The sequence below is a fragment of the Ochlerotatus camptorhynchus genome, unplaced genomic scaffold, assembly GCF_037179485.1.
Source record: "Ochlerotatus camptorhynchus isolate MF236.1 unplaced genomic scaffold, CSIRO-AGI_Acam_v1.1 ptg000243l, whole genome shotgun sequence".
NCBI lineage: Eukaryota > Metazoa > Arthropoda > Insecta > Diptera > Culicidae > Ochlerotatus > Ochlerotatus camptorhynchus.
Window position 1 is genome coordinate 732,172 of NW_027040733.1, and position 11,640 is coordinate 743,811.

Here is an 11,640-nt window from a genome sequence, read left to right on the forward strand (position 1 = left end):
TCAGCACTCTCTTAAGAGTGTGAACAATCTGTGTAAGTTGTATGCAGTCTGCGTAATATGGGTAAGGGGTCGGCCAAGTTGAATCGTCTAAGTCAGACGATCTGGTCGACATTCCGAAACAGATCGTTTGGGTGAGCGTCTCATCTATCTATACCTAATAACGTCGTTAAAAGCCGTTATTAGGTATACGAAGGTATGTATAATGTGTATTGTAAATATTGTACCCGGTTTGAATATAGACATCTGCAAAAGCTCGTTGAAGTATCAGTCAGTAACTATTGGTTATTGGGATAGCTGAAAATCGCGTGGTTTGTTTATCATTATCTACCCAACTTTCATCAAGTAGTAAGTGCTGAGTAGTTGTTGCATTAAAAATCGGAAGGAAATGTATTCTCCTTGAAATAATGAAATTGGGTTGTTAGCGGAATGCTTAAATAAAACAGCAAAAAAAGGTTATCTTCCATTTAATTCCACTTAATTAATGTTGGTATCCATTTCGACTACAATGTGCAGTCTTCATCAGTGTCATTCCCACTAAAGAACTTATCAAAATCTAACCCCCTTAAGTACTCATCCCCTAGGTAAAAAAATCAAGATCATAGGTGCTGCCTAAGGGAATCAAATGATTTGTTGGCTGGACGAGGGCTCGTGGATTTGCTAGCCCCTTGTCACGTGATTACAGATGGCCATCTGGTCGTTTTGTCTTCCAAAGGTCTTCAATGAAGCTGATTCACCCTGCTGCAACAAACCATCAGGCAGAACTTTACAACCGGTAAAGTATCCGCAGACATTGGTAATCCTTGTACTGATGGTGGGTTCCATTCACATCACATCACACATCACACATCACATTGGTAATCCTTGCACTGATGGTGGGTTCAATTCACATCACATTTATTTGATAAGGCTCAATCGAATTAACTTTACAGAGCCGAGGATTCTTGTTCATTATACAAAACACCGTAAAACTATAGCCAAAAGATATAACACAAACACTTTATCTTCCGTTATCCAATAAGCCTCCTCGATCAGAACGGAATCCACTTCCAGTTTTATTGTTTGGCAGTATCGCCAACGAGGGGCAGAGCGCTTCCATTGCAGCAATGGACGCAAAACGTGGTTATCACGAAACGGTTGCTTTCCAAAGTCAACGACGCGTCGACCGAAAGAACTGCTGATGAAGATCAATGAGGAGTACCACACAATGATTGCTGCCGAGTAAACAGACGATCGTGTGACACACATCAATAGTTGCCTGCTTCTTCCGAGTTCAACTTGGAAGGAATTGGAGAAATGGCTCTAATGTTGGAAAATGAATCTAAGATTGGGCCCATCGCTAAAGGTCTGCTATTTATCAATTTTATCTAGATGAACGCGTTATTGGGACGGTACTTATGGATATTTTGGTCGCTATTGAAAATTTAGTCGTTTGCTGAATTTATGTATGGGCCCAAATAAGGGGCATTTAGGCCGACATTACTTCCATTTCTCCTATATGCTCTGGCCGCATTTTTTTAGAATATCTATCGATACAAAAACGTTAAGGTCGTTCCAGTAGTAAATACCGTGTTTCAACAGTTGGCAAAAAGTATAAAAAAATTGTGGGCATAATCAGGAAATGGTTTCCCGATGCAAACGAAGATTTCGAATCATTTTCGCTGAATTTAAAATCCGGTTTTCTAATGCCGGATACAGTAGGAAAAAAAAGAATCCTTAAATTATTGCCAAAAAGTTGGTCATTTACCAAAATACAATCACATTTCCAAGAAGCCACTCTTCACATGTTTGCTCAATCAAAATCAAATCTAATATTTAGGACTGCAGGATTTATCAAAAGCTGGACGGCCTTCATATGGCGCCGATGACATCAGTCGACCATTTCCTGGATTTAAAGACACAATTTCTGTAAAGGTTAAATGGAATTTGGCAGACAGAATTATCAAAAACGCCTGTTGCTTGCTCCGTTAAGCGAACTACATATACATATTCATCGGCATTGAATGTTTGCGTTTGCATGATTTATGAAAATATAAAATTTACAGATTGTTTTAAAAATTAGTATATGTAAAAAGCACAGACGCTGTGCTTATTGTGATCAGTGCAACTCAAGCAACATGATTGATTTTGTTGGATAATTTTTGTACCAACAGAAAATTGGTAAAATTAAGTATAATTTCTGGAAAACCTCTCCTCGGTGCGGAATAATAAGCAAGGCGGTAATATCAAGACGATGGCCAGGGATGCTAGTACAAAGAAGAGTGCTGAATTTAACAACGCTATCAATTGTTTGAGTGGGCACCGTCTAAAGAAGTGAAACATCAGTTCAAAAATCTAGGTAATTCATTTGCAAAGATTCTTCAGGAAAGATTAAAATATTTAGTAACAATCCCAGGAACTAACAAATATCACGAATTTATCTCCAGGGATGAGTGACGCATATATTTCAGTAAATATTCCGATCAGTTAGGCAATAAAGTATGCTTTCCTCTTGATAATACCAAAAACGGTAAATGTAAAAGGGACAACATTCACCGAAGTTCTCGTGCCAAGGAAACGGTTGATTATAATGATAAATAAGATAAGAAGAAGTTAGTGCAACCTCTCTGGAAGAAATATAAATGAAAATGAATTGAAACAGTGTTTTATTTATTCTACTTACTTGCATCAAAAGTTATGATTTTTCTTCCAAAAAAATCGGAAAACTATAACTTGAGTTTCCGGAAAAACCACCAAACTTGATTTTTTTGTTGAAATTAAAAAATAGCATATCAAAATACGTTATCAACATGATTTCAAAAACATTATTTGATATAATTTTTATAGTATTTTGATATCCGACTTTGCTCGTGTATGCTCACCAATTCCTCACCTTCATTCGTCAGTAGTACGCTAATTGGAACACGCAACTGAAAAGAGTCAAAATTGGTCCAAACACTTGTGTGCCGCCATTGAAAATCCACTATTCAAGTGACGAAAGAAACCAAATTTCGTGGGCGTAGCCTTTCGGCACTTCTAAATAGACTGAAAAAAGCTGTCAAATTCACACCGAGCAAATTGCCTTTCACTGTGCCCAGAATTAGGTAAAATTCCTAATGTAAAGTTACGAAACCGTTTCACCGATGTCGTGCACTTGCCTCGGAGATCGTTGCGATACGGGCGAACCTGTGCGAGCTCGTAAAAAAAAGTTGCGTATGGGACTTTTGGAAAAATTTACCGATTGAGGGAGGTATCGCTTTGACAATAGCTTTTAAGACTTTGATCCGGTTGATCGTGCACCTGGGTAGATCGATAACCAAGATTCAAAAGGAGATAATTAGACGTATCCATCGCCGAAGGAAGGGGTCAGGAGGGTTGAGTCGCGATTGTATTTCTTCTTGTGGTTGCACGATTAACCCAGTCAGTCCCAGCTGGGAAGTGTGGATTTATGTAACTCAACCACCCTTTTGATGTGGTTCACCGCAGTTTCGCTGGCACTTTTTTCGTGGTAACAATGTTTATATGGAAAGCCCGCGGATGGTTGTAAGTACCTAGCTAGAGGAAATAAAATATGATTCGATCGCAACTTGATCTCTTGATGTGTGTGTGTGTGGTCAAATATAGGCAACATTGTTGTTGAGTCGGGTGCTTTATTACTATATGTACCTAAAGCGCATTGGGCAGGCTTGATGACAGTGGTATTAAATGTTTTTGCCTCAATTGCTGTGGGGCCCGAAGCAAATTTCTGTGTAGTAGATTTTTCTGTCAAACAAATCGAACAAGGAAACCGAATCCAGCTAAGGTGCGGTGTGGAATTAATGGTATTAATTATGCATGCATATAACCTAATCGGAAAGTTGAACTTCGTTTCGGAGTTAGATCTCCTAAGAAACCTGGAGAAGTACCCACATTCTAATTCAAATCGCCTTTAGATCGGTAGAGTCAGCCTGTGTGTGTTGATTGTATGTATATATGCAATGTCTACAACGTGAACAATATCAGCAGTTTAATTGGCATTTTCAAGGAGCTTGGAAATGCTGCTGTCCGGTTCCAAGATCACCGGGAGACGTCAATCCCCGTGTATAGCATACCGAGTGTTATTATATGCACCGTTCGTTCGCTCGTTCGATCGATGCTTGGCAGATGGGCAGGGTGCAAAAAAGCGCATCGTTTTGGACATGATGGAGGTCAAACATCACGCGCCAATGCTCACCTCTCTTGGAACGAAACTTACTACAAAAACGCGTCTATTAGCTCCCTGCATCGTAGATCTAACCGGCGCGGGGTGGCGTAAAAGTGGAAAGAATTGGTGTTTATGCAATACGTGTAACATATGTAGGCACATATGCACGGGATTCACCCGCGTGGGGAAGATCACTATCGAATCGGAGTCCGGTTCCCTATCTCACCTTCGGCACTTTACCGTGCCTATTGCTGTATTCAAGGCGCATAAGTTATGCTAGCTTGACGTATGCTGTAGCTGACGGTGGAGGAGGATGCAGCATTCAGTAGGCTTAAAGATGCGTCTGATGAGTGAAAACAATAGGCCTCGTTTACCGGTCCGGTCAGTCACGTCGCATGGTCATTAGCTGGGTGGCTTCGCTTTTCGTTCTACGAAAACGGTGTGATGCATATATCACTTTTGTTCGAACGAGACTTTTTATCCGAAGTGAGCCATGTGACGTTGTACAAGTCTGGGGATACATGGTTAAAATCTAATCGCATCTTATTGGAACTATCACGATAGCAATTTAGTGTTTTGAGCAACATTCGTCAAGAATTGTTTGAAAATTCCGTCAGGAGTCGAGCTCTTGATAAATTTAAAGTTCCGACTCAAAAGTATTCAGTTAACAATATCGTAAATTTCAAGGCGACACATAAACGAAATTCTTAATTCTATTGGTGATGTTAACACCCATGCATGCAGACATTCATGTATGTAAACTTCCACTGGGCATTTCTTTATAAACTCTAAAGGATTTTTTTTCAGGTATTCAATACAAATTCCTTCGAGAGCTCCAGGGAATCCTCCGGAAATTAGTGAAGAAATTTAATTTTAATTAGGTTGGAAATAATAATGAGATCCCTTCATGCATTTAAAAAAATCTGGGGCTTTTCTTGGAATTTTAGAGGGAATCTCTTTAAGTCTATTGTATGAAATCTGTGCATAATACTTAGTAAACTCTGGAGAATCAGCGGCGCCGGTGGTGTAGTGGTAAGCGTGATTACCTCTCACCGCCGGGATGTTCTGAGGCATTACATCTCTGATCACGCCTTCCTTCGGAAAGGAAGTAAAGCCGTTGGTCCCCGGTTCATGAGTTGATGGGTCGATAGGTACGGTTCAGGTGTGGGAGCTGCCTCCCTGGCGTCGGTAGTATTGGTGCTCAGCACGGAAAATAAGATCGACGGAAAATAAATCAAGGAAAAAAAACTCTGGAGAATCATCTTAGTTAAATATATAATCAATTAGAAATAATTACATTGAAACTTAAGTTGGTCATCAGGAATATTTACTCTAGGGATTTCAAATAGTTCCATGGAAATTAGGAACTCATGAGTTTCCTTTAGAAACCTTGGTGATGTTCCATTTAAAATATCGTAAATGATTTATATAGAAAATTCTTAGATATGTCCAATAAAAATGAATAATAATGAAATTTACGCAATTGACATAAAATATGATAATCCGTCTACTTTATTTCAAATCAATCTCTCTAGATAATCATTCCTTTGAACTGGCACTTGACAGAAAGCAACCTTTCTTTAACTGTTAAAAGGCATTGGTCTACAACGACAAGCAGATCAAAATAAATCACAGTCAAATTTTACACAGTTTTGCCTAACGTTATCGACAACCTTCAAATCTCAACAAACAAACTTCATACAAGAGGCTTGGTCGATTCGTTAATCCAAACCATGGACCATTTCTAATCGGCTACGGTGCTTGAGGTTTGGACTTTTCCGATTTCAATTTTAATCCGAACACTGGACACTGGGCGCTGCCTAGCTATAGATCGACGACCAATTTATCATAAATATGTCGCTCCGTGAATGATTGCGATTTTCCCTAGCCCCCTTGTGTCGCTCTGTTGATCGTAATCGGTTTGTCAGTACCTAGATACCCATTTTATTGGTCCACTTTTAACGAGCAACTCCGAATATTTGCTCGATGCACAGCGTCTGGCACCGAATCTGAGCGTTCGCGGATTGAGTGATTGCTCGAGCAAGAGGTGTTTTGCTATGAGTCTATGGTGAATGGCTTGGTGAGCGACTTGTAGGCAAGAAAAAAAAAGGGAATGGCTCGACCTTCTTCTAATGGCTTCGCCGAGCGTGAAACGAGTGCACACCGCGGCTCAACATAATCAGGCCCGGTGATGGTAAAAAGCCAAGCTAATCTTTTCATAATCATTAAATTGCATTCAAATTGATTGCTTAATTTTTCGTCGCCTCTAGGCGCCCACATCCATTAAGGAAGGTGTGTGTGTGCGCGCGTAAATGCGTGTAAAACATCTTCATCGGAATTTAGACCTTTTATGGCGGACCCTAAAATTGCAAAAATTTTCTGTGCAGGATCGGTTCTTGCGTAGAAATTTTATGATTGAAAACAGTTATCAATCCTGAAGTGAAATTTACCGTACGGTTTACATTTCCTCACCCGGAAAGGTTGCAGAATTTTTCCGCCGAGATTTATCGTTGCATCAAAATTCCACGCTATAAGCAGCAAGTGTTAATCGCACTTTAATTGGTCTATAAATCAAGGGAAGGGATCCAGGCAGTAAGGATCTTGGCGCAAATTTGGACACTTACCTCATACCGTCGAAGCCATCGTCTGAGCCGTTGATCGTCAGGACTGGTGCCCGGGCGTACGCTTTGGCCACACGGCGGTTCCGCTCGAAGACGATCACCTTTGCCCAGATTTCGTCGTCGATTTGTGTCCATTTGTCCAGCACTTCCTGGATGTGTTCCTGTCGAGGAGAAGAACGAAGGGAAAGGATGAGAAAATGATGACGGTAATTGAGTGGTTATTAAATAAAATTCAAATGGTGAGAAGAAATGGTTTTGCGAGGATACAAATGCTTTCGGTGGATTCTTGCTAATGGTGATTTGGACGAAGTTTGGCTGCAAGTGGGTAATTTGAATGATTTATGTCTTTTTAGTGATCAAGTCTTAGGGATGGGATTTATTGCAGTGGTGAAGGTGCGTGATGTAACTCGCCAAACTTCGTGGTTTGGCTTTGGTGGTTAGGTTGTATCGTTTCTTGAATTTTGTGATTTATTATCCAGATCTGAACATTAAGGTCAACATTGTGGATTGATGATTAATAGTTTGATATAAGCTCATTGTTATAAATTATGATAGGTAACAAAATAATGTTAATAGTAGTCTAGTACACACTGTATTCAGATCACCGAGGTCGGTAAAATTCTAGCGGGTTTTTGAACAGCTGAAAAAGTCGGTATAATTTCAAAATGATACTGTTTACAAATGAGTCCATTGCAAATTCACATCGCTTTTTTTAATGTTTGGATGTTGATGAACGTGCAACATACTTCATAAGATGGAAGAGGTAATCTTGTTCAACTTAATTAACGAAAAGCAAATAATAAGAATTGGATTTGCATTGATTATAATCTTTCTTCATGCGTGACTGAGGAAGGTGACTAAAATATGCTGCAATATTCCAGTATTGACCTCACATAAGAAATGTATAAGGTATACCGGGGCAACTGGGACCTAAACATTTGATAGTTCAGCATTATATGCTTGTGTAACCTACTTTATCATTATTTCCAATTTGTAAGTTCATAGTAATTGGGATCTTTAAGGGTATTGAGGTAAATGCATATTCGTTATATGCATTTAAAATGGAACCCAAACCCAAAATTTCATCAATTTTGGTACACTGGAACTACTTCAAATAAGTACGATTACATTTGCAAAAATACCTTATTAGCACCCCTCAGTGTCAGTTTGTATGGGAACGAGGCTGTCAGTTTGCTAGTTTAGGTAGTGTAAAACAGTGAAGTTATTATTTTGCTTTAAATCTTGATTTAAAAATCGAGATGAAAGTGTGTGGATTCGAAACGAAGCTCTTGATGATGTTTAAAAACTGTTAAATTTTTCAAAATTAAAGAACCCAATTATCTGCACGCTAGCTCTAAAGTACCCATTAATGAGTAAAATTTTACTTATTTTGAAAAAAATTGCTTAACTCATGAAATGAGTAAAATCGATTTTACTCATTAATGAGTATTTGAAGAATACGTCATTAAATGGGTATTTTTTAATCGTCTTGTTTTTTTCTGTTAATGACTAAAAAGTACCCGTTTTAATAAATGAAGGAAACTTCATTGCGCTGGCTGTCATAAAATATAAGGGATTTAAACGCTTTTAAAAGCCGAAATCTTTAAAACACTTCATAGTTTTCACTATATATCATTAAATAGGTAATCATAAACACTAGAATTAACCGATGTACTGGAATATGCAAGTGTTGCAGTAAGTTGTGGCGATTGTTATACTTTGTGAAGGTTAAAGAAGTTGCCTCTATTCGTTGACCAATCGGATTTGGATTCCTGCGACATCGTTTTATTCTCTGAACTCTCTATTAACCCGCTAACCTGAAACGAACCGTGGATTTTAAAAATACATACTTAAATTTAATCATAATTATATTTCTAATCCTTACCTCATAGCAATCGGTTCTGGATAGCACCCAGAAATGCCCTGCTCACTTAGGTTTGCGGTTTGACTCTCATGGGAATAATGGAACTACCCGATCACTTTTTTCGCCTCAATCTACACCGGCCAGAAAGAATCTGCATATTTTTTTTTAACGCAGTATTTATTGCTTGGATTCCGACCAATTTACACGATATAGCACAGGGAAATCCGTGAACTCCCAAAACTTCGCCCAAAACACTTTGCACTTTTACTTCTCCAAACATTTGTTTATCAATTTTTATTGCAAGATTGCTTTTCCTTTTTTTGAAAACACCCACTTTTTGACAGTTTGGAACAATATCATAAAATGAATAAAATTGTTGGCATCCCTGGTTGGCATAAACACCCAGATACCCTTCTTAAAAAAATCTAAAATCTAATATTAAAAAAAATGTGCAATAGGTCTCACTTTCCTCATTCAGCGGGGGAAGTGGGATCTATATTGGGTTTTGAATAAAACTATCGAAAAATAGAGATAGGAGAATATCAACAGTATACACAATGTGTCATGAGAAGTGCTTGACGTACATGTTTTAATGTGTCATAAGAAGTGCTTGACGTACATGGATCATCCAATAATACCGTAACGCCTCGTAAAGCTAGTACTTTGCATACGAATAGGATAGAATAAATTATTTAAAAGTCTAGGGTAGCCCTTCAAGAGGAGGAGTAAGTAAAGTTAGTCAATTCAAGCTTTTTTAAATATATATTATTGTTGTGAAGTAATTTATGAATAAAGACATATACATTTCATAAAGTTCATTAAGCATACTTTTTGCAGTTTCAGTTAATACATAGTGTTCGTTTTTGCAAAATCTGCTTGGAAATAGCTTGTTTGGCTGGGGTCAGGTGAGCATTACAAGTAGGTATATTAAATACAAATGTAACGTTTTGAACATAAAATACTACAAGTGTACACAACATGCTCGAAAAGAAGCGATACAATAGGATTCAAACACATTGTTTTGAAAGGTCTCACTTGCCCAAGGCCATGCAATATACCGTGACTTTCTTTTGAAACTTGTAATTTGTTCGTGTAAGTTTCTTCAATTTACTTATGATTATGATGATCACCTCTTGCCAGCAAAACAAGCCTATTGCCAGTAGATGTTTACAAAATGCTTCATAAAGATGAGTTCGTGTTACTTTATGTGCTAGTTCAAAGTGACAGGTTGATAAAGTGTGTTTCCTGGGAACGGGGATGAAAAGAATAATCACTTCAGTGTTGGAGAAATCTTCAATCAAATGATATTTTTCCGCTATCATACGCTATCAATATCATGCGTGATATTGGAACAAAACATCATGCTTGATATTGATTTTATAAGCTCCTTCGAAACTTGCGAGACTATTCACAACATGTAAAAATTAAGCTGAGAGATGAATCGGCACAAAAATGATTCTGTTGAACATCGATTTCTTATGGGGTGTTTACATCTGTGCGGACTTGCTAGCGCTAGTGTACTCGCCAACTAGCACGAATTTCAGTTGCTTCTGAAATCTCATGCCCTGTTTACATTATGCTAGTGAGCTTTTTTGCTACAGCTAGCTCATTAGCGCTAGTGAAATAGCATAAGTTTAAACAACCCATTAGAAAAAGAAAGTATAGTTTGCTATCTCTCTTTACTCTTCACCGATGTTAGACACGAAGCCACTGCTGCCAACAGTGACAGTAATTTCGGATGTAAAGCAAAAATGATGAAACTCAAACTCATCACGTTTTGGTAAGAATTGTAGCTGGTGAGTTTTGTTAGCTTGATATTCGTAGCTACGATATCACAGCTTGTAATATCATCCGCAGTTGCTTGCTTTTTGATTTTTTGTCTATGAAAACCAAGCGTAATCTTGGGCATTAGTGAGATTTGATTTTTTTTTTATATTTTAATCACGTAATGGAATACCGAGTGGAATACAGTGTAAGCGGTAGCACTATATCTTTCATCTTAAGGCGGGGTTAACTCTAGAAATTCCTGTTAAAAATAGTTACATCCACTGTTCTCACTTACCCCGTATTTTCACTTGCCCCGGTGTACCTTTAAGCGTTTTCATTGTGTACGGGTCATGACAATTATAACTGAATCGTTTTATAAAAACAAGCATGATGTTCAAGGGCGTAGCCAGGTGTCGAGCTAGGGAGGGGCGAAAAAATATTTACTATGGAAAATATGGCCGAATGCCATTTCACCGAAAGCCTTTGTGTTGCTGAGTTTAGGGGGGAAGTCTCCTCTCCTGCCCCCCTCTGGCTACGCCTATCGTGATGTTTGATTTGTCAATGATTGCATTACAATGATCAATGAATGTTAGTTTGGAATCACCGATAATTCTTAACTCCTTAACTACTTCACACTTTTCTACCGCTTGATTTCCTAATACAATTGTAATGTCTGATGTGATTATATTTCGAATAATAGCTATTGAATTGCGTTTATGGACGTTCAGTTGCAGTTGGCCTTAGACAAGCTTGATAAACCTCATCAAATTCAAAGGATTTCAGCAAATGTTCTTATTCTGTGAGTTTGGCAGCGCTCATCCTGGGTGAGCGGAGCCTGAAATAAGGAGGAAGCAAATCAAAACTCAGTGCGTAAGAGTCAACTTAAGCGAGATATATTGTTCCCATATTGGATAAATTGGCCTATTATGGATCCTCTAGTAGCTGTTTGGCCATAATCTTTTATTTATTGTTTCAGCAATGTTCTCAATAAGGTGCAACTTTATCCTATTAGTGTGGCTGATACGTAAAATAAATAAATTACTTGATTTTACCCTCGAAAAGCTGTGTCACTAATTTAAGTTACCATTAACCTTTTATCAGGATTGCTTGCATCCCATGATGGACCGTCTAGAATAAAATCACATTTAACCAAAGAATTCAGATTATAAACAAGAGAGAAACAATAGATGGCGTTAAATAACATTTAATTCAATACGAAAAACAGGCAA

The 11,640-nt window shown here is 38.2% G+C and overlaps 1 protein-coding gene across 1 annotated transcript in view; it reads right to left on the reverse strand.

The window, feature by feature from the left end:
• Positions 1 to 11,640, reverse strand: part of exp (expansion) — a 279,003-nt gene that overhangs the window by 51,733 nt on the left and 215,630 nt on the right. Inside the window, exon 4 of the mRNA XM_065226010.1 lies at positions 6,784 to 6,941. Within this exon, the coding sequence (XP_065082082.1) occupies positions 6,784 to 6,941 (158 nt within the window). The remainder of the gene's footprint in view (positions 1 to 6,783; positions 6,942 to 11,640) is intronic.